The sequence below is a fragment of the Pelobates fuscus genome, chromosome 3 (assembly GCF_036172605.1).
Source record: "Pelobates fuscus isolate aPelFus1 chromosome 3, aPelFus1.pri, whole genome shotgun sequence".
NCBI lineage: Eukaryota > Metazoa > Chordata > Amphibia > Anura > Pelobatidae > Pelobates > Pelobates fuscus.
Genome location: NC_086319.1, coordinates 145817231 through 145841943, shown reverse-complemented (window position 1 = coordinate 145841943; position 24713 = coordinate 145817231). Strand labels below are relative to the sequence as shown.

Here is a 24713-nt window from a genome sequence, read left to right as displayed (position 1 = left end):
ATCAGTCCGCAGTAGATACCTCTGTATCAGCAGGGCTTCCTCAACAGACCACAGGTGATCAAGAATTAGGAATCAGTTCTTTAGATGACACTGCGCTGGAGTCCTTACGTGGGTATAAATTAGCTCAACATTTTATTAAACACAATAAGGACCCAAGAATGCTTAAATTAATTGGAATAAAAAAATGTACCACACCATGGAGGGGCAGGGATATTAAAAACATTCTAGGTAAAACTGAAATGGAATGGGTGTATAAACTCCAGACCCTTATACCCCATGGTCTAAATGCTGATTTTGATTTGTTTAATTTTTTATAAGTATATATTATCATTTTATTTTCATATGTATTCCTATTCTTCTTTTGTTCATTTTTAGCATTTATTACTGCTATTACTGTGCAACTAAATTTTATTATTTATTTTTATTTATTTTTATGATTGTGTCTAATTTTATTATTGTGACTGTGTAACTATCCCCCTTTAGCCATATATGTTTTTCCTATATGATTGCTCATATTATTCCCTTCCCCAGTATGGCTCATATTACTAACCCCCTTTTCATCAGCCATATATAATTATTACTTCATCCCAAAATATGGCTCCATGCCTAGCGACACTTCTCTCTAGTTTGCCAGGTACACTCCCATATTCCTACGTCAGCCGCAGCTCTGTGCGTGCCAACGTTCTATTGTATCATATAAACACGCCCATCTCCTATGACGACGGCCGCAGCTTTGTGCGTGCCGACGCCTTCTTTCCTTGACGCCGGATGCAACTATATGCGAGCCAACGTCTATACACCGCCCACTTGTCCCAACGTTGGCGGATGCCCAGTGCGCGCCAAAGTCAACCTCTACTAATATTGCACTACATATCCCAGAACTCATTGCGGTTATCACGCTAGTCACGTGACAGCACTACATTACTATATATTATCATTTACACTAAATAACCATACAAGGTTCATATAGCCTATTATTTTTTATACATATTAATTGAAATCTGTTTTTACATGTTTTAAGATAATTGTTTACCACTAGGATTCTGATTGTCTGTCCTCAATTTTGGCGCCAATTTCAATTATTTGCACTCCTATTTAAACCTACCCTGCCAGGTATTAGGTCCTAATTCCATTTTAAAGAAGCTGTATTGGCAAAACGCACTGTGGATATTCTATATTGTGCCAATTATCTTTTTATACACTTTATATTGTTTTTATCTTTTACCTGGCATTTTATCATCCTAGGTGGGGATCATACCACCAGCGCTATCATCAAGGAGCAGCTGGCCTGCTCCTTTCTTGTGAGTACCATTTTATATATTTTATACACCATTATTTTATCCAATGAGCACTATGGTTGTCTCTTTTTATTTGAGTGTTGAACATACCCTTGACGAAGGAAGTTTATCCCATATCCCACAAGCTGGGATTGTACCGTTGTACGCCTTTCACACTAGAGCTAGCTATAGCTCTTGTACATGTGAGTTTTATAACAGCTTTTTATATTTATTTGCTTTATTACGACTGAACATATTGCACTATTTGGTTCTCTATTTGTTTTATCTTTTGCATATGAGTGGATCTACATGGACAAGGACAGCGAGGACATTGTTCCTGACCAATCACCTTATAGACTCTGTGATCTCAATAAGAGCATTCTAGTTAAGACTTTTTTATTTGGACTATCTTTTATTTTAATTATTGTATGATATTAGGTCTTTCTGGCGCAGCCCTATCTCCTCTTTTTTTCTCTTGTTGTATTCTAAGGGTTTTTGAGGGACTCCCTTATAGGGTTGCTGCCCCATTTGTTATTTAGCGCTTACTCTTGCCTTATCAATGAATCCCTGGTGTAAGGATACATACCCAAAATTTGGAAGACTGCAAAAGGTGTACCTATCCATAAAAGTGGTGACAATACTTTGATATCTAACTATCACCCAATATCATTGCTCTCAGTGTTGTCAAAAATCTTGGAAAAACGCATCCACACGCAACTATGTGAATATTATCAACAATCAAATTATCTGTCCCCTGATCAATCAGGCTTTCATCCAAATCACTCAACTTCGACTGCCCTCTTAAAAGTTTGCAATGACATCCAAATTGGCATGGAACAAGGAGACTTAACTGAAGCTATTTTCCTTGACTTTGCCAAGGCCTTTGACACAGTAGACCATGGCATTCTTTTGCAAAAACGTAAAAACTCAGGCATTGGTGATCGTCTGCTAATCTGGTTTCAATCGTATGTTTCAGACAGATTGCAATATGTTGCCATTTCTGATAGCGCTTCCCTCCCTCTTCCAGTCACATGTGGTGTTCCCCAAGGCTCCATACTCGGCCCCCTGCTACTCACATTATATATAAATTATCTGCCCAACGTCTGCAAATCCTCAACTGTACACATGTATGCAGACGACAGTGTAATCTACACTAGTAAATCCAAGCTACTGCATCTTGAGGCTGTGCTCCAAAACCAATTCACAGAGGTATAAAAGTGGATAGCGGATAACAAACTCTTCCTAAACACTGACAAAACTGTTACAATGATCTTTGGAACTGTACCTAAATTATGTAAACTACAAAATCAACAACTGTGTATCAGAACAAATTCAAATAGCACACTGACAGCAGTCTGCTCTTTTAAATACCTAGGTATGTTGCTAGATCCCAATCTATCTCTTCTCCTTCATATTGAAAAAATCTCTTCCAAACTTTACCCAAAACTAGGTACCCTGTACAGAAACAAATCCTGCCTAAGCCCTACAGTAAGGAAACCATAGGCGTGCGCACGGGGTGTGCCGGGTGTGCCTGGGCACACCCTAATCCCCGCGGCACGCCTGTGAGTCCTGCAGGAACGCTGTTCCTGCAGGTACTCTGCCGCCCCCAAATGCTTTCCTCCTCCTCCCCCGTCATGGGGGGGAGCAAGAGGTGATGGACACCCGGACACCCCCCCCCCCCTCCGGTCGGGCGGCTCTCTCCATACAACAAGCGGCGAGGGAGCTGTGTGCTCTCTGCTCCCTCTCGCCGCGCGCCGTTTGCTGGTAATGGGAGCCGGAATATGACGTCATATTCCGGCTCCCAGCTACAGCAGACAGCCCGCGCGGTGAGAGGGAGCAGAGAGCACACAGCTCCCTCGCCGCTTGTTGTATGGAGAGAGCCGCCCGACCCACTGGACCCCAGGGACAAGTCCACGCCAGCTCTCCAGGTAGGGAGGCTGGGTGGACAATTTTTGTAAAAAAAAAAAATAATTTGTCAATGTGTGTGAGTGTGTGTGTCTGTGTATGTATGTATGTGTGAGTGTCTGTAAGTGTGTGTGTGTGTGTGTCTGTGAGTGTATGTGTTTGTAAGTGTGTATGTGTGTGTCTGTGTGCCTGTAAGTGTGTATGTGAATGTGTGTGTGTCTGTGAGTGTTTGTGTGTGTGTCTGTGAGTGTATGTGTCTTTAAGTGTGTGTGTATGTGTGTCTGTGAGTGTATGTGTCTGTAAGTGAGTGTGTGTCTGTGAATGTATGTGTGTGTGCCTATAAGTGTGTATGTGTGTCTGTGAATGTATGTGTGTGTGTGTCTGTGTCTGTAAGTGCGTGTGTCTGTGAATGTATGTGTGTGTCTGTGAGTGTATGTGTCTGTAAGTGAGTGTGTGTCTGTGAATGTATGTGTGTGTGCCTATAAGTGTGTATGTGTGTCTGTGAATGTATGTGTGTGTGTGTCTGTGAATGTATGTGTGTGTCTGTGAGTGTATGTGTCTGTAAGTGAGTGTGTGTCTGTGAATGTATGTGTGTGTGCCTGTATGTGTGTGTGCCTGTAAGTGTGTGTGTGTCTGTGAATGTATGTTGTGTGTCTGTGAATATATGTGTGTGTGTCTGAGTATGTGTGTGTGAGTGTGTGTACGCGTGTATGTATATATATATATATATACATATATATACACACACACACACACACACACGTGTATATTTTTTTGGGGGGGTGGGAATCTTGGGAGAGATCCCACACTTTATTCCCCAGGACTTGACCCCTGCCGGCAGGGGAGATCTCCGGATCTCCCCTGTCGGCTCATGCAGAGCTGGCGCTATCTAAGTGCCGGCTCTGCTCTTAGCCTCCATGGGCCGGCGGGGAGATCAAAGATCTACCTCACCAGCAGCATGGAGGGAGGCAGGAGAGGACCCGGGGAGCTCTAGACAGAAGCTCCGCCAGGTTCCTCTCGCGAGATCTGAGTGTTGCCGCGGCAATGCTCAGATCTCGCGAGAGTGAACTCTAGGCCCGCAGGCTAGAGTTCACTCTCCCTTGGACAGCAAGGATCCCCCCTCCCTACATAAGGTAAGAAGGGAGGGGGTTATTTACTAATCTGCCCCCACCTTCACAATCCCTCCAAGCATACAGCACACACACACACACACAGCACCTACACACATACAGCACCCTAACACAAACAGCGCGCACACACGGCACCCTCACATACACAGCACACAAACAGCACCCTCACACACACAGCACACTAACAGCACCCTCACAAACACACACAGCTCCCTCACACAAACAGCACACTCACAAATACACGACACAAACAGCACCCTCACACACACATATCACACAAACAGCACCCTCACACACACAGCACACTAACAGGCCCCAAACACACATACACAAACACCCTCACACACAGCACACTACCAGCACCCTCACACACAGCACACAAACAGCACCCTCACACACATAGCACACTACGAACACCCACACACACACAGCGCACCAGCAGCACACACAAACAGCAGTATATGTATGTGTGTGTATGTATGTATATATATATATATATATATATATATATATATATATATATACATGCGGCGTGTGTTTGTGCTTTAGGGTGCACACCCTAATGCAATAGGCTGCGCACGCCTATGAAGGAAACAGATGCAACAAATGCTAATGCCGATCATTGATTATGGAGATGTTGTGTATGCATCCACAACGCAAACCCACCTTAATAAACTTAATTTGTTATATAATTCATTCTGCCACTTTGTACTAGAATGTAATTACTTTACGCACCACTGTGACATGTTAAAAGAGCTAAGCTGTCTGTCGCTGGAATCCCAACGCATTCTTCTTCTTTCCAGCCCTGTGCATAAGGGCATTTCTGGGACGCTCCCATCCTACCTGAGTAGAATGCTCTCCCCAGCTGTTCCCACCTCCTACTGTATAACCTCCTATCCAGTACTAGCACAATATTTAGCATAACGCAATCCAAAAATAAAGTGGCATGATCCTCAATTTCCTACAGAGCACCACAATTATGGAATAACCTTAGGGACACAGTCAAATCTTCATTCAATCTAAAATCTTTTAAGATATCTATGGCAATATACCTCAGCACAGAATGCACCTGTCATGGTTGAAGATATGTATTACCCAATATGTATTAAATTTTGTAATGTTGTATCCTATAGTAATGCAATGTTTTTGGACCCAGGGCATTCTTGAAAACGAGAGAAATCTCAATGTATCCATCCTGGTAAAATATTTTATAAATAAATATTTTAATTCAAGATGAGTTTTTTAAAAATGTTTTCCTAAAAAAAACCTTGTGTAACTTACAAGAAAACTGGAAATGTTAAATCTATTCTAGCCCCTAGTGTTTTACTGGAGGTCAGGAATAGAAAGGACATAATGATTCCTGACAATAGTTTTGAGTGAAAACCCCAAGGGCTTTTATAAATGTGGCAGATGCAGCACAAAACATTAGATTTTAAAAGCACCACTGCTGGGGACTCTTTTAAAATTAAGCACTTTATAAATGGTCAGAGCATCTACATTTTAAAAACTACACTTGTGTTGTTATTATTATGTATGGTATTTTATTTATAATTCCCTAGGTCTCACCATTTATTTTAGAGTTTATTAAGTATCTCTATTTCTCTATTTTCTTACCCCCAAAATCTTTTAGGATTTAAAAAAAATAAAAAAACGTATTATGTATATTGCGTATTTTGCATTATGTATTTTATACTTTTATGAACTATTTATGTTTCACCACCATGATTTCCCATTATTGGAATATATCAGCATCAACATTGATATTATGCACTATAATATTCCTGTTCACTGTAATCACTGTATTTTACTTATGTTTTGTAATATTCACAAATCTATTGAATCATGTATATTGACTTCTATCACTTATTTATCCTTTTCATATTTAGATTTTTACATATCCAATTCAGATCATTTTTAATTATCCAGTTGAGATTATTTTCAACATCAGATAGATCTGTGGATATGATGACTTTTGGCAATCGGCTAGAGACTGGTTTTAACGTATAGGTTCAGGGTTGTCCGAATTTGCTTAGAGCAATAAAGTTTGTTTGTGTTCCAGAGAGGAACACCAACAGGACGTAATGACGTCACCTAACAGCGGTGGGGCGTATGCGCAGACACAGCAAAAGGATGTTGCCTGGCATATTTAAATGTCAAGTTTCGAAGGAAGAACACACATTCTCCTGAAGAAGCCTGGAAAGAGACGAAACGCATTGAGCTAATTTATACCCCCGTAAGGACTCCAGCGCAGTGGCATCTAATCAACTGATGCCTAATTCTTGATCACCTGTGGTCTGTGAAGGAAGCCCTGCTGATACACTGCAACTGATGTTCCTTGGGACTAAGCCCAATTGAGGCAAAAAGCACTTTTGCACACATTGATTCATTTCAATTGTGCCATTATATTTGTGAGTGTTCCTTTTATCAGCTTTTAACTTTGTGTGTTAATTAAAGTTTGCACTATGATCTCTTTTTTCTCTTTTTCATGTGAGCTTTATGCTTTCCTCAACATTTTGGTAACTATATCTACCTCATATTTTGTGACTGTGGCATCTTGTACTCTAAGATATTATATACATGGTAACTTTCTAACTCTTATAGAATATAAAGAAAAACAAATGTAACTGCTACCTGGATAAAATGTAACAACTATAACAAGAAACGAAATGATTAGCAGACGGGATAGACAGCTATCCTATGGCATCTCTAGCATAAAGTACCAAAATCTAGGAGGGAAAAAGGGGTAGGTAGGGAAACAAATGAAGATAAAGGAGATGTAAAAGAAACGGTATACTTCTCCTACCATGCCTTCAACGGCACCCCTTAACCCCTTCAGGACGGAGTCAATAGTGCACGTTCTGATCAAAACAAAACGTAAACAAAAACTGGAATTTGCTCTATATGTCTGTTCACCTGTAGTTCCCCTCTTTCAAATTATATGCACCCACGCTTATTATATATCATTTTGTTCAGGAGAAACAGGGCTTTAATCTATCATTAACTATTCATATATGGAACATAATTCATTATGAATAAAATTAAAAAAAATGTGAGAAAATAAGATTTATTTTTTAAATTTGCATTTCCGTCTGACATTTTAACTGTGAATGTCATAACATGTCAAAAAATGCACATATTTGTAATCAGCGATGTCTCACGAGTACAACAGTACCCCCCATTAACAGGTTTTATGTTGTTTTGGAAAGTTACAGGGTCAAATATAGAACATTCCATTTTCAAATTGAAATTTTCCAGATTAGTAATGTTACCTTTGAGACGGTGTGGTAGCCCAGGAATGAGAATTACCCCCATAATGGCATAGCATTTGAAAAAGTAGACAAGCCAAGGTATTGAAAGTGGGGTATGTTTAGTCTTTTTTAGTAGCCACTTAGTCACAACCACTGGCCAAAGTTAGCGTTCATATTTGTTTTTGTGTGAAAAAAGCAAAAAACTAATATTTGGCCAGTGTTTGTGACTAAGTGGCTACTAAGAAAGACTGGACATACCCCACTTGCAATACCTCGGGTTGTCTACTTTTGCAAATGGTATGCCATCATGGGGGTAATTCTCATTCCTGGGCTACCATACGCTCTCAAAGGCAACATAACCAATTTGGCAAATTTCAATGTGAAAAAAATGAAATGCAAGCCTTATATGTGACTCTCTAACTTTCCAAAACACCATAAAACCTGTACATGGGGGGTACTGTTATTCTCGGGAGACTTCACTAAACACAAATATTAGTGTTTTAAAACAGTAAAACATATTACAACAATAATATAGACCATAAAAGTGCTGTTCGCTTGTAAAAAATGCGAAAAATGTCACTTTTACTTAAAATATCATCGTTGTAATACAATTTACCAGTTTGAAACACTAATATTTGAGTTCAGCGAAGTCTCCCGAGTAAAACAGTACCCCCTAAGTACAGGTTTTTGGTGTCTTGGAGAGTTACAGGGTCAAATATAGTGCTTGCGAATTAAATTCTCTGCACTTTCTCCCTGTGTTGTCAGGCATGTCAATCAAATTTTAATTATTCAAATCACATAATTATGTTAAAAGATTATTTAAATATATACGTGAATTTTAATATATATGCATTTATAGGTATTTAAATTCTACGTATATACTAATGTAATCTATTATGTAATTGTATGTATTTATCTATATATATATATATATATATATATATATTTGCGGGCCTCATTTGCCAGAGGGGGGCTGCCTGGGCTGTCAGGCAGACCCCCAGAAGAGGATCGCGGCGGAGGTAAGTACAACTCACCTCCTGGGGCTGCAAGCCGTTACGACGTACCATGCCGTCGCAACGGCTTTAAAGCCCATTTAATGCAGGACGGCATGGTACGTCGTAACAGCGTTAAGGGGTTAAAAAAGGCTAATCCCCCTCCCTCCTAGCTAATGTGGTGAAAATTAAGAGACTTAAGCTGATGTCCAACACTTATATACAGTTGAAGTATCATCTAGGGTAACTGAAAACGCAAGAATAAAATGTAAAAGGGGGGTAATTCAAAAAGTAACATGAATAAGTATGTGGTGGTGGTCTACACGATCATCCCAAATCATTAGCCAACCACATACCACATCCCAGAGATCACAGAGACTATGTGAAAACATCCCTATAATCCTCTTTAGCAATAAAGTGGACATAAAGTACCTCCAGTACTACAACATTTCTGTAAACAGTAATTACAACTTTGAGAAGTCCTGAAGTTTGAGAAAACTGATAGGAGACCCCAATCTTGAATTTGTACCATGCCTTCTCTAGCCCCACCAGACGTTTTTATAAATCCAGCATTGGAAGCATAGTATGAGCAAGATTTACAGATTGCTCGAACTACTGCACTGCTAGATGAAGATGATGATCTATGAGGGGAATAAAAATGGTGCTCAGTGTTAGAAGTCTAGTTTTACAGGCAACTGTCTTGTGATGTTGATGGTGCAATGTGTTGCCACTGTATTATCTAGCAATACTTAATCATTTCTCGGATGCTGAAGATGATAAGTGAACATCCAGTGAATGTGGCAATTCTGAAAAAAAATATTTCCTTCATATTTTGGACCTGCATGTTCAGCTGTTTTAATCTTCAATGTATAAGACTATTTTTTTTCTTTTAGTCTACAATTAAGAGTCTTTTTATACACGGAATGTCACTTCAGGGGTAAAAAAAGAAAAAAAAAAACACTTGTACACAGGGCCTGACAGCCAACCAAGCTAGGTGCATGTGGCTGGAGCTCCTTCAAAAACCAAAACCAAAATATTAAGCCAAATACTTATGGTACTTACTCAATTTGGGCACAAAACTTGGCTACTCGCTGAAAGAACACTACCTGTGGAGTTCGCTACTGCCAGGTTCCTGCGAGCCTAGGCTGTGTTGTAAACCTCTGCGACCTGCTGACATACTTGAAGCAGAGGAGGCGCTTCTCCGTGAATTTAATTGATTGTGTACGTGGGTCTGAGAGATCTTGTGCAACCACATGCTTCCTCACACCACTCTGGACCACACCAAAACCTCACGGCTCCGGACTACAGATAGACGCCGCAAGGTCAGGCCTTGACCAGACATTCCCCTTAGGGTACCCCGTGGTTCCCCTTAGCGTACCACGGGCAGAGGGCATTGTTGCCGCCAACAGCAGGACGGCGGCCCAGAGAACCAGTGTCCGGACGTGGCTGTACAATGGGGAGCAGCCTACCGGAGTGTGAGTGGGCCGGGACTGGTTGGGGATCCTGATCAGCCAAACTGGACTTTAGTGCTATTGATGTTTAAAATATATATTTCTTAATTTGGGGTTAAAAAAATAGGGGCGTCTCATACACGGAAAGGTAGTGGATGGAAGTACTTCCATCCACTACCTTTCCAGACACTGTATGACAATATATTCTCTCTCTTTTTGTATAAATACTGTTATAAATGTACAACTCTTCCGTTGAATTCACAAGTCTAACTGATGACAAAGAAGGCGTTCATTTGCAAAACATTTGTTCTTCTATTGTCTGACTTCTCCAAACTCAACCTGTACTGATGGGTATCACAAGCACATTGCATGGACAGTCCTCTGCACCTATATCAAAGGCTCTATCCTGACAATTGCAGGAGAGGTGTGAGATGTTATTTTTGATAAATGTCAACAACCAGGATATAAAGAACAAGGCTTCAAGGACACACACAAATTCTGCCCTCAATGGTCAAAGAGGAAGTTGGAACATGCTATTGTGTGGACAATATTGACACCTACAAGTAGTCGGTGCATATCCTGGATTTCGCCTACCCAAGAGTTACTGGACACTAACACAAAGTTATGTTTATTATACACTGGGACAATCTTGAATGTGTGACAGTGTGGCTATATATGTGTTGTAAAGGAAGCAGTTTAAGAAGACAGGACAACACCAAGACAACAGGAACACCACCATTCCCACTAAGCACATATACAACTATTAGAATAGTGCAGGAAGATTGAAGTCGCATTGTCAAAAGTTTATCTTGCCACTCAAATGTATTTGTACTGTTGTTTAAGAAGTTCATTCTATTTTAAGGAATTGGTGTACATGTAGATTACTAACTAGAAAAACATGTAATATTATAGTCACTGATTCCAGCATACAAGGGAGGGTTTTTACAACTACAATAACCAAAATCATAAGTGGCCTTCTTATTGGTCTAATTTCCTCCATTACCCAGTGCAAAAACCATTTAGTACTTAATACTTTAAAAAGAAAACCAATATAACTTATGTTATACTCTTCACAGTTTAAAAACAAAACAAACCTGATGCAAGATCGTAGTTTTGTGTTCACTCTTCATAAGATTATTTATGGATTCAAAAAGTTTCCTCATGGACTCCTCAAACTCTGTCTGTTCTTTGCCTTCATACAGCCTGAAAAAATCAAGATATGGTGAGAAAATAAAATCTTGAAAATACTATTACATTTTAAAAAATAAAAATTTTGTTAAATGCACTGTAGTCAACAGATAGTTAATGTTCTTTTAAAAATATAGATCTCAATTTATTTCCAGCGAATCATGTTTACCGGCCAGCTGATCACGTTTATCATCAGTTTATGAGCTCTTGATAAGTTATTTACCACTTAAAGACCAAGGCAATTGTCCATCTTCAGAACCAAAACAAAAGTAAATTTTCTTAAACATGTATTAGATTCATTAGGTCTCCCTCACTATTACTAGGGTGAAGGGAGTAGAAATATATATTTTTTTTTATTTGGCAGCGGGGGGATGAAAACTTGGTTTGGGAATTCCTAGTAGCCATAGGTGTTTTAAACTAGACACAATTTTGGGCATATGTGGACACTTGCATATCAACACTCGCATGTATATTTTATTATTAAAAAAAGGTAAGGTTAGCGCTAATAATATAATGAACAGGCAGCGACCTTTTAGAGGGTAACCCTCTAACCCTCTATATAAAAGATACACAGTAAAGAGAGAGAAAGGTTGCGCCAGAAATAAAATAAATAAAAATAAAAAATAAAATTAAAATTAAAAATATAAAATAACCATTTAACGCGTTTCACCGCTGGGGCTTTATCATTATTATTCAATTTTTGATAAAGCCCCAGCGGTGAAACGCGTTAAATGGTTATTTATATTGTGTTATTTATATAATAAATGATTTTTGGTTAGAAATGTGTACCACTATCATTTTTTGCACACTATTATTACTATTTTATTTTATTTTTTCCTGGCATTTTATACTACATATCCTGAAGTGGGGATTATACCACTAACGCTATTTCTAAAGTGCAGTGTGACCTGCACTTTACTTGTGAGTATATTTTATCTTATTTTATTCACCACCTTAAAATATCATCAGAGAGCACTATCTGCTGTTTTTATCTCCTTCTTCTCCTGAGAGTTGGACAAACCCCTTGGAGGACAAGCACCAATATATCCTGTAAGCGGGGTATGCCTACAAACCCTGAGCTGGCTATAGCTCACCCAAATGTGAGTGCAACATATATATTTTTAATACTGTCACATTAAGTGTATACACTCCGCACGATTGGTCCTTTCTCCTTGTGTTTTCCATATCACGAGACGGTGGGAACTACTACAACAAGAGAACCTACCCCCACAGCGGAATTAGTGACTATACTTATCTTATCTCCTGACACTCATTGGAACTTACCTATTATTTTGTATTTTCGTGTTTTTCGTGTTTTTAGAAGGGAAAAGGGTTACAGAAAAAAGAGTGGGATTCAACAAGTCAGTAATACAATTTCAATAGCTTTAGTCACATTTGGGTCCGACCCTCAGTTACATTCCGCCAGTATATTCTCAAAGTGTTTTTTTTTTTGTATGCGTTGTTGTTAATCAAATATAAGATCATTTATTTCCAATAGGTAACTTGAGGGAGGGGGTGCGTAGCTTTTCAGTGAAGGATGACTATGTTATGCGTTAGTAAACCACTGGGTTCAGCAGTGGCACAGTATCGACATCATCTTCAGCAACATGTAGGCGTTGTCAGCAAACAGGTGAAAACACAGTGCATATTCATAGCGGCTTAACCATAGCATTATACCCTAAAGATATGAGTTGTGTTGGTGGGCATGCCTCAGCCTTGGTGTAGGAGACGGTGGTAAATGCGTTAACGTGTGAACCCGTCTGTCAGCTGGCAGGGCTGCCGTGGCATGATGTGTACCCTGAACATTCCTGTCACGGAATGCCAGTGTGCAGTTGAGGGGGGGGAGGGGATGTATATGCCCTGACAGTGGGGTCCGTGCTGTAGCTATCGGTGTCCCATCAAGTATTATTTTGTATTTTATCTTATTTTTATATTTATATTTTTTTATATTTTTTATTTTTATTTTATTTTTTATTTTTATTTATTTTATTTCTGGCGCAACCTTTCTCTCTCTTTACTGTGTATATTTTATTATTAGTCTCCACCCGCTGCACACAAATTTAACAAGTAAAACCTCAACATCATTGAGATGATTTTAGGGTGAAAACATTTTGCCTATACCAGTCCACTACATATATTTACTATAAACTAATTTCCAAATCAATGTAAATAAAGTTGAATTTTTCAACTTTTTCTGTTCAACTTTTCACTCAAGACAATTTTTTAAAAGAAATAATATCTAAATTAGCAATAAATGTACATAGCTTCTTTGAATTTTACAATACAAGGCAAAAAAACCCATAAAAAGAACCCCATAGTGTTAAAACCACCATCTACACCTCTGGCCCACTCTTGCCTCCCTCAATATAGTAAAATCTTACTTGCATTCAGGTATGCAGCTCCTGGCTCTGCCCCTGTTTGCCTGTGAACTACTTCTTTCTGCTGACATAATCAGAAGTGGTGGTCTGAGCCAATCACAGTGCCTCCCATAGGATTGACTGAGACTGCCAGCTATCTAAGGAGTGGCCAGTGGAGTTATCACTAGGCTGTAATGTAAACACTGCATTTTATCTGAAAAGACTGTGTTTACAGCAAAAGGCCTGAAGTGAATGATTCTAATCACCAAAACAAATGCAATAAGCTGTAGTTGTTCTGATGACTATAGGGTCTCTATAAGTTTATTATTTTCTTTTTTGAGAAAACCTGGATGTCTTGGAGTTACTGAATTATTTGAAGCTCAACCAATTAATTGCATGTTTCTTATGCTTCCCAGCTGGTTTCAAAGCACATAAAACAGTTTTACAAGTATTCTTTTGGCTTACATCCATTGTGTAATTTGTTAGAGATACATTGCTATGTTTTGTAAATAGGTGGGTGATTTTCCCGGAACAAATACATGTTCCGATAAACTAAAAGAAAATGCTGCTAATATGGTACAAGTAAAGAGTTACTCCAACCACTATGACCACTTCTGCTTTTAGAACACACCCTGTAGAGATGATATTATAAGATATTTGATACTAACATATATGCAGATCTGCTAAATAGAATACACAATGCTGATTAATTTATTATTCTTAATATCAACCAAAATTATGGATCCCTTCCCTCTCCTCTCCTCTTCTTTTCTAATTTATTTTCTTTATTTTATTCTTTTTACTTTTCTTTATTTTCTTTATTTTTTTCTTAATTGTACTATGTTCATTACTTGTTTGTTTTAAAAATATCCAAAATATATTTGCACATTTGTGCCAGGAACTAGATGCATACAGGACACACGTGATTTAGGGAGTTTGAAACGCTGTTCCAGGCTGCCTAATGTCAATTCTGTGAACAAATCACATCTGTCATGCGCACGCAGTGCGATTTGAGCTGGTGCAATGGTCCAATTAAATGCTTCTCTATGATACATATTTGAAACACAAGAGGGCATTGGTGATATCGTCAGGGTCACGTAAACCAGCGCAGTGCACTTAACCTGACAAAGTTTTAAGCTTATTTAATAAGGTTTTTATAACCCTTTAAACACACCAAGCATGCAATATGTAGAGAAAACATATACTGATGTTAGATTTGTGACTATAATTTACATTTAAATATATTTTATAGTCTAAATATAAAAATTTAAAACATGGAAACATAGAAAGCTTGCAGTTCTCGGATTTTTACTTACTCTCCCACCTGTGGGCAGGAGGTTTGTCTGTTTTTTTTTTTTTGTTTTCTTGTATAACCTTTGTTTCTATTTTTATTTTTTTCATATACTTACTTTACATTAATTAAAATGGTAATAAAGGCATCTTGAGACAAAGTATTTAAAAAAAAAACAAAAAAACAACCAAGTATGTGCAATAGAAAAGATTGATTTCCATGCACATAATTTACAGTTAGGTGAAGTAATAAAATTCCCATTTCATATCACAAGTGAGACTATAAATTACTTTATAAAATATACACATCAACATAGCTAGGTGATTTGTTGTGAGAGCAAACATGATAAAAGTAGCTTCCAAATTGATGCATATACAAACATTGTTGTAATGTATCGCCTAGCAATCTCATGTTGGACCCTGGGAATGCCACTTTGAGATGTTTCGATAAATAATTTCTGAACAACTATCCCAATTTTCTTAGAAATGGAACACTGTTCTAAGCCTGGATTTCAACCCAAAAGGAAATAAACAACACGGATAGAAGAGTGAGAGAAGAAGGTTCCCTCAAAAGCCTTGGGTATATTATTTTGCATACCTTAGTGGACAGAAGGTGTCTACTTCATTTGAATATCATTTTTTGAAAAACCTGATACTTTATGATACATATATGATTTGAGTACACATACAAATATGATACTGTGTACTTCTTGTTTCCCATACTTTTACTATATTCCATATACTAGTCTATTAAAAGTATATATATATATATATATATATATATATATATATATGGAAAGGACAGGGATTGCATATATATTCTATAGTCTCAGCTACTCTACAGACTGGTAAGTGTGTCCCTGATTCTTTCTAAGCTAATTAAATCTCTTCTGCTCCTTTACATTGAATTTGCTACTCCTTGTTTTTACTTGTCCGCCTTCAGTTATCCTAGTCCACCATAAATGACTCAACAATAACCAGTGAATTAATAAACATCATGTTATAACACTGTAATTTAAAAAGGCATTGTGATCAGTTACCACCCACCTGCAAGTACAGAGGAAGTACACAACATTTGATCATATATGCCTCCTACCGTTTTAGTACCTGACAGATGGATGGACTATGTATGAATTATTATGCTCATTGGAATCTCTTGGACTAGTGTCACTCTACTAATTAACTTCTTAAAGCCGCTCATATTTTTATTTTCATCAATTATTTCCCAAACATTTGATGTTGATATTTCTGGAAATTACTAGCATGCAGTTCTAACCTTTTGATTGTGGCAATTAAATACATGTATAGCAGAAGGGTGGAATTTAATAATAAATACAAAAACAAAAAAAAAAACAACAGAGCTGGATATTACTGTCCCCATTACCTCGATATAGACCAAGTCATTACGACTCCCTTTTTCTCGATATTAAAACGTTTGTCTGTCTATCTAAACTATACACACTCATTGGAGCCCCATTGAATAGTGTTACTCATCTAGTCTACTTCACAATGCCTCTCATACTTTCAGTATCATTAAATACACTGCAGAGATTTACTGAAAAATTATACTTAGTTTCTTCCTTCTAGTCAGTGCAAACCAGTATGCCAGTGTTATCAGACAATGGGCAATGATACTATCAGGATTATTCACTAAGGAGAACATTTCTGGGAATATCAAGTGAATTTCCAAATTTAGGGCAAAATAGCCAAATTGGAAAAATCTTTCAAGTCAATTCTGTTTTCAGTTTGAATGTCAAATTTATGGCCACATAGCCACTTTGAATTCACTCTGAAATTCCAATAAATTCTCACTTTAGTGAATAACCCAAGTGTCAAGTGTATATGAGTCTTTCCTTACTTTTAGTACCTTTTTGATTGTTATAATGCCACTAAAATTTTACATGAATGTATCAATGGTACTAATTCTTTGCCACTTCTCATGTGGGGTTTGTTTTTTGTTTATGTTTTTTTTTTTTTTTTTTTTTTATCTGTCTTAAACATGCCTTACTTATTTTTCCACACACACACACAATATGTAGCCATCATTTCACCTTGATTTCCACAAACTGGTTTAGGAATTAGTACCAGGAAGTTCTAACCTAATACAAAGAGACATCACCTCTACATAGACCAAGTCATTAGGACCCCTCTTTTTCTCAATGCTAAAACATATATATTTTCATTTTTTCATATCTATCTATCTATCTATATATATATATATATATATATATATATATATATATATATATATATATATATATATATATATATATATATTTATAACAGATAGATAGATAGCTAGATAGATAGACTCCTATTTATTTTAAACCCCCATCCCTTCCACCTTCAGCTTGAATTTGTTTACATACTTGTGAACATTTTAATAATTTTGCTATTGCTTGTTCTTTATAAAATCTTTCCCCTTTCTTTTTTGCGTTAGCACCCATTGTTCTCAAAATGTCTGAAAATATACCTTGCAAAAGGTGTTCAATTATAACTGGTAAAAAAAAACAACAACTGTATCATATTTATAAATACAATCACAATTACATTTATAGCACAAACATATTCTGCAACACTGTACAAGAAGTAAAATAAGACAAGCAATTTTAACAAAACATATTTGGCATATAGAAACCGTAGGTGAAAAGGGCACTGCCAAAAATAGCTTACAATCTAAATCTATTGGAGTTGAATTATTTAAATGAATGCATGTATGGGCTGTTCACATTTCCTTAATACAGTTGCTCTTCAAAAAAAAAGAAGAATTTTAACATTTGATAATCTTACATTTCTAAAATGACTGTTTATAATACGAAATGTTTTATCTGCTTAAAATCTCAATTGAAATTACTTATTTTGGCACATTGAGAATCACGAGAAACACATTTTAAGAGCTATGATACCAGTTCTAGTCTGTAATTGAAGTTTTGGCTTGATGTGCAATACTTTAAATGAATACAGATGCAGTATAAAATTACAAACCATTTTCCGGAAATGATAGAGATGATATGATTCTAAAGCAAAGTTAGGATCTGTTTTTAGTGAAACTGTAAAACTATGCTTTCATTGCTCATAAATCACACTGAACTGCCAGAAAGCTTGGCAAAAACTATATACAGTGATAAATAGAAAAAAAAAATGTTTTTCCTTTTCAATATTAAAGCATTAACTGCTACTGATTTGCTACTTTAATGATGGATTAACCCATTTTCAAAATGTCTGTGTGATTTAAATAAAAACTTTTTTCAAACCCTGCCTATGATATACATCATCATACCCAGCTCCATATTTTTGCTCTCTTTACTTTCAACAGTGTCCTTTGGCATGCAGCAAATACCATTAAACATTTATGTCACTACTGCTAAAAAGAATCAATATGTGCTATAAAATGAGCACATTATTTTAAGGGAAAAGAAGTGAATGGACCTGAACAGAATACAAAAAAAGAAACAGAATATGTTTAACTAGTGCTCTTCTTCAACTGACACTTTTTGTATTTATATTCTTAATATTTATATTATTCTGAAATGTGCTACATATATTTCTACACATGTGCAGAAGCGATAAGACCACCAATGCAGACTACCAGGGTTATTCACTAAACACCGGATTTTGTTCGGATGGACAAAATCCGGTGAATTCAGACTGCAGTGGCAAATCTCATATTAACTAAAGCCAAATAAGGTCAGAATTCATTTAGCCCAAGCAAATCTGCAGCAGTTGCCTTGATGCATTCAGTGTCCAGATTTAAAATCAGTGCTTTTGCATATGAATCCTATAAAACGTATAGGATTCAAAAGATTCTCAAAGCACCAATTTTAAATTGAATAGGGACCAAATGCTATAATTTACTTGCTTTCATGCAAGTGAACAATAATGTTTAGTATTATTTGTCTGCTGGCCCCTATTACTATAATGGAGGAGGTTTTAAACTTCCACATACCCCAACCTGCCATGATGGGTGGGGCATGTCTACTAACTTGTCTACTAAATGTTGCGCAGTCACTAAAAAAAAGGCCTAGCCCTTGGAAATGTAAGAATAAAAGAAAGGGAGGGCATAGCACCCCATGGGCATCAGATGAGGAACATTAAAATAAGTAGTAGGGGATAGACAGATAACTGAGGCTAATACATCTAATCCTGTTAAATAAAAATAAATATATCTATCATTGGATGTCTTCTTTCTTCCAATTCTTCTCATCTTTAGCCCCAAAAAGACAAATAGGAATCCATGAATACAAAAAAGCAACTAAATTAATATTTTTTTAAAAGCCTGAATAAAATTTTAAAAAAATTTAAAAAAGGAAAAAAATTATAAACATGACACAATATAATCAATACATCTTCACTCTGCAAGGACTTGCCACAAACCGATCTCTCTTATAGTTCAAATGTGTGGGATCCAATGCTATGTAATATCCATACGACTGCTGCTTGTGCCAGGAGCACACATATTCTAAACTCCCTACTGGGATTGTCTCTAAAACAAGTCGTTGAGGAGCCAACTCGTAAAGAGGCCATACTAGATTTAGTGTTAACAAATGGAGATTTTGTATGCGATATTACTGTAGGTGAAAGTTTAGGATCCAGTGATCATCAATCAGTGTGATTTAATATAAGAACAGTGACTGAGTCACATCACACAAAAACAAACGTTTTAGACTTTAGAAAAACAGACTTTTCTAAAATTAGAATATGTGTAAAGGAGTCATTATCAGACTGGAGCAATTTAAATGGTGTTCAAGAGAAATGGGATTATTTAAAAGTTGCACTACTGAAGGCAACAGAAAATTGTGTTAGGCTTGTCAGTAAAAGCAAAGAATTCAAGAAACCACTGTGGTACTCCACAGATGTGGCCAAAATAGTAAAAAACTAAAAGTTAGCATTTAGTAATTATAAAAAAAAAAACAGAGTGAGGACAGAATGATCTATAAGATTAGGCAGAAAGAGGCTAAGCAAGTTACATAGTTACATAGTTACATAGTTACATAGTTACATAGCTGAAAAGAGACTTGCGTCCATCAAGTTCAGCCTTCCTCACATATGTTTTTTGCTGTTGATCCAAAAGAAGGCAAAAAAACCCAGTTTGAAGCACTTCCAATTTTGCAACAAGCTAGGAAAAAAATCCTTCTTGACCCCAGAATGGCAGTCAGATTTATCCTTGGATCAAGCAGTTATTACCATTAAGTTATAAGAGCTTCCAAATCACACACAGAAGAGAAAATAGCACAGTCAGTAAAAAAGGGGGACAAAACTTTTTTTAAATACATAAATGAGAAAAAAAAAGTAAAACAAGGATTAGTTAGATTAAAAACAAAAGAAGGAAGGTATGTAGAAGAGGATAAAGGTCTAGCTGACTGCCTCAATGAATATTTTTGTTCGGTATTTACAGATGAAAATGAAGGAGAGGGACCTCAGTTAAGAAAAAGGATAAATGAGTTATTTATTACACGTGAGTTTACAGAGGAAGAGGTTCTATTTCAACTGTCAAACGTAAAGACAAATAAGTCAATGGGACCTGATGGAATACACCCAAAGCTATTAAAAGAGCTTAGTGGTGTACTAGCAAAACCATTAACAGATTTATTTAACCAATCATTGATAACAGGAGTAGTCCCAGAAGATTGGAAGTTGGCGAATGTTGTGCCCATTCACAAGAAAGGTAATAGGGAGGAGTCTGGCAACTATAGGCCAGTAAGCCTCACTTCAGTAGTGGGGAAAGGGATGGAAACCATGTTAAAGGATAGGATTGTTGAACATCTAAAAACACATGGATTTCAAGATCAGAGACAACATGGGTTTACTTCAGGGAGATCATGGCAAACTAATCTTATTGATTTTTTTGATTGGGTAACTACAATTATAGATCAGGGTGGTGCAGTAGACATTGCTTACCTAGATTTCAGTAAGGCTTTTGACACTGTTGCACATAGAAGGCTTATCAATAAACTGCAATCTTTAAGTTTGGATTCCAATATTGTTGAATGGGTGAGGCAGTGGCTGAATGACAGGCAACAGAGGGTTGTAGTCAATGGAGTATATTCGAAGCTTGGGCTTGTCACCAGTGGGGTACCTCAGGGATCTGTACTTGGACCCATTCTCTTTAATATTTTTTTTAGTGATATTGCAGAAGGTCATGATGGTAAGGTATGTCTTTTTGCTGATGATACTAAGATATGTAACAGGGTTGATGTTCCAGGAGGGATAATCCAAATGGCTAATGATTTAGGTAAACTAGAAAAATGGTAAGAGTTGTGGCAACTGACATTTAATGTGGATAAGTGCAAGATAATGCATCTTGAACGTAAAAACCCAAGGGCAGAGTACAGAATATCTGATAGAGTCCTAACCTCAACATCTGAGGAAAGGGATTTAGGGGTGATTATTTCTGATGACTTAAAGGTAGGCAAACAATGTAATAGAGCAGCAGGAAATGCTAGCAGAATGCTTGGTTGTATAGGGAGAGGTATTAGCAGTAGAAAGAGGGAAGTGCTCATGGCATTGTACAGAACACTGGTGAGACCTCAATTGGAGTATTGTACGCAGTACTGGAGACCGTATCTTCAGAAGGATATTGATACTTTAGAGAGAGTTCAGGAGAAGGGCTACTAAACTGGTTCATGGATTGCAGGATAAAACTTACCAGGAAAGGTTAAAGGATCTTAGCATGTATAGCTTGGAGGAAAGACGAGACAGGGGGGATATGATAGAAACATTTAAATACATAAAGGGAATCAACACAGTAAAGGAGGAGACTATATTTAAAAGAAGAAAAACTACCACAACAAGAGGACATAGTCTTAAATTAGAGGGACAAATGTTAATGATAAAATAATATCAGGAAGAATTACTTTACTGAGAGGGTAGTGGATGCATGGAATAGCCTTCCAGCTGAAGTGGTGGAGGTTAACACAGTAAAGGAGTTTAAGCATGCATGGGATAGGCATAAGGCTATCCTAACTATAAGATAAGGCCAGGGACTAATGAAAGTATTTAGAAAATTGGGCAGACTAGATGGGCCGAATGGTTCTTATCTGCCGTCACATTCTATGTTTCTATGTTTCTATGTTTCGGCTCTGATCGTCAAATCTCCTTCTCTCGAGACTCGAGATTTGGCTGTCAGAGCGCTCGATCATTTTAACAAATTAGTAGTAGACATGACCCTACCTTCCACATGGGTGGTGGGGACATAGGGAGGTTTAAAACTCCCTTACAGCAATATGGAGGTCCTATAGCGCCCCATAGGCTTTTTATGTATTTATTTAACAAATTAGTAGTAGACATGACCCCACCTGCCACATGGGTGGTGGGGACATAAGGAGGTTTAAAACTCCCTTACAGTAATACGGAGTTCCTATAGCGCCCCATAGGCTTTTTATGTATTTATTTGAACTCTCTTAATGTGGTGGCTGGCTAGCTAAAATCCACACCGAATTCAGGCCCATTTAGGGCCTGGTTTGAAAAAATTTTAGATATTGATAAATCGTGTGAAAAATGTATAGATTTTGCAGTCCAGATGGCAAGGTATGCAGCTGAATGGTCTTGCCCCGGGACAGGGACATTCGGACTTTAGTGTATAACGTCGTACATCTTCATATTTTATGTATAAATATAAATACATTTTTATTGATGGACAAGTTGATTATAGTATTGTGGTCTATGAGTTAAGCAAAGCATACTACAGAACTGGATTGACAAAGAGCATAGTTATATATTTTGAAATAACCTTGCTAAAATTGTTTATGACCTTGATAAAGTTCTATGCACACAATATGTAGCAATTCTGAAATACATATGTAGGTCAAACTATTTTCATCTTGACTACAGTTTACAGTGCTTCAACTTCCCCTCAGTAAATTGTAGTAAAAGAATGTCTGACAATAGATCAGTTTCTGTCTTGAAATCACTGAGCCGTGGAGAACACAATTCTTTGCAGCTTTGGAAAGTAACAAGCTATACTATACATTCTTTGCAGCAAGCAATGGTCTGTTTAGGTATATTTTGAAAATCTACAGTATAGACAATTTTCTAGTCTTATGGTCTTTACTGCTTACAATTTAGTTATACTTTTTTTTTCCAGCTATGTTTTTTCTTTATTTTGTTCGTGCAGTTATGAAATATGTAATTTGCACTGCCACAATAACTGATGCAGATCAATTTACATTCACATATGTTTACATGGCATCAAAAACATTGCACTTTTTTATATATATAAAGAGAAACCAACAGGATTATATTGTATACTTCACAACCACATAAAAGAAGCAGTTGCTTTGCTCACCGATTGGTAACTCAGTTTAAATAAAAGTAAAAGTCATGCTATAATATCGCTTTATAAACTGAGTCAAGCACAAGTGGATTAATGCCTGGCTGCCCATACTTTAGTGCTTTATATATATTAACACAGAAACCCTAACCCTAAACCTAACCCTAAGGACCACATTCCTTTGTAATAGCAGGAGAAATAGTGCTATAAGTGTAAAAAATGTATATACTTTATTTATCATTAATATTAAAACCATATAATAAAAAACAATATTCTAAAAACACTTATTCGGCTATAGTCCAAAAAATAGAGTCTTAATGCTCAAATTCTCCCAGGACGTGTTTCACCAATAGGCTTCCTCAGCTGGGTAAAAAGTCTTTAGCCGAATAAGTGTTTTTAGAATATTGTTTTTTATTATATGGTTTTAATATTAATGATAAATAAAATATATAAATTTTTTACACTTACGGCACTATTTTTCCTGCTATTACAAAGAAGGAATGTGGTCCTTAACCACTTATGCGATCTGATTTGAGCCTATTGGAAGGCTCTGGGTTTGTGAGTACCTATTTGCTCTTTACTATCACTCATACAAGGATCAACACAATTACACTACATATGTTTCCTTTTACATCAACTACTTAGGACAGAACATCAAGAAATCTGAAAATAAAGGAGGGAAATGGTCGCCTTAGTGGACTCTAAAGAGTATGAACTTGAGCTAAGATTTTAGCTCAGAAAATTGTGAGTTCTTACTTGCCACTATACCTCACATTAGAACTTTGCTATACAGTTTGCACTATGATTTGTATTTTTATGTTTTCTGTGTAAAGAGATAATACACACGTATTGGCATTCCAAAGTGTGAAAACATTCTTAAAGGTATATTCCTTTATATTGGGTGTCCAATAAAATCACTATATATGGTTTACATTTATTATTACTTTTTAGCGCTTCACCGATACACTCTTCTTTTTTTAATATCTACATTAAAAGATAAACCACGGTCTTATATCAGCTCTTCAAATTAATGTCTATATAGAATTACATACAATCTGAACTAAAAGTAGTTGGTACATTATTGTTTATATTAGGATCGAAATAGTGGTAAGCATGCCATATTAAGTGGCGTGTAGGTTACCTGAAGGGCCAACTCAGGGCCAACAAATAAGTGAGGTTTACTGAACTCTCATATCCATCAGTGTGGTCGCTATACCCCTATGTGCTGGTCTGGGAGATCACCTGGGTTAAGTGTTAGTGGCTATACCAGGCTCAGTTAACTTGCTTGAGTTTAGGAGATTGGCCTCTTAATAATATTAAGAAGACACGCGTGTGTGTGGGAGATAAAGTCGGGTGGGGATGATATAACAGAGTTCACTGCGTCTACAGGCTGCCCTGATACAGGCCTGACAGAAACGCAGGCATGCAGATCATGCATGTCTGAGCTGGACAGTCAAGGGTATGCATGGGCACTGTGGAACTCCACCCCTCAGGAATTGGGCTAGACTATTTTTATCTGGCTGATAGGTATGGTGTAGCTGCAGCCTGGGCTGTGTACAATGGTTCCATTAATCGTGGGACCACCTGGATATATGGGTAAAATGCT

General features: G+C 37.1%; 1 protein-coding gene across 1 annotated transcript in view; it reads right to left on the bottom strand.

Moving 5' to 3' along the window:
* DOCK2 (dedicator of cytokinesis 2) overlaps nt 1–24713 on the bottom strand; it is an 816002-nt gene that overhangs the window by 470918 nt on the left and 320371 nt on the right. Inside the window, exon 23 of the mRNA XM_063447503.1 lies at nt 11098–11206. Coding sequence (XP_063303573.1) covers nt 11098–11206 — 109 coding nt within the window. The remainder of the gene's footprint in view (nt 1–11097; nt 11207–24713) is intronic.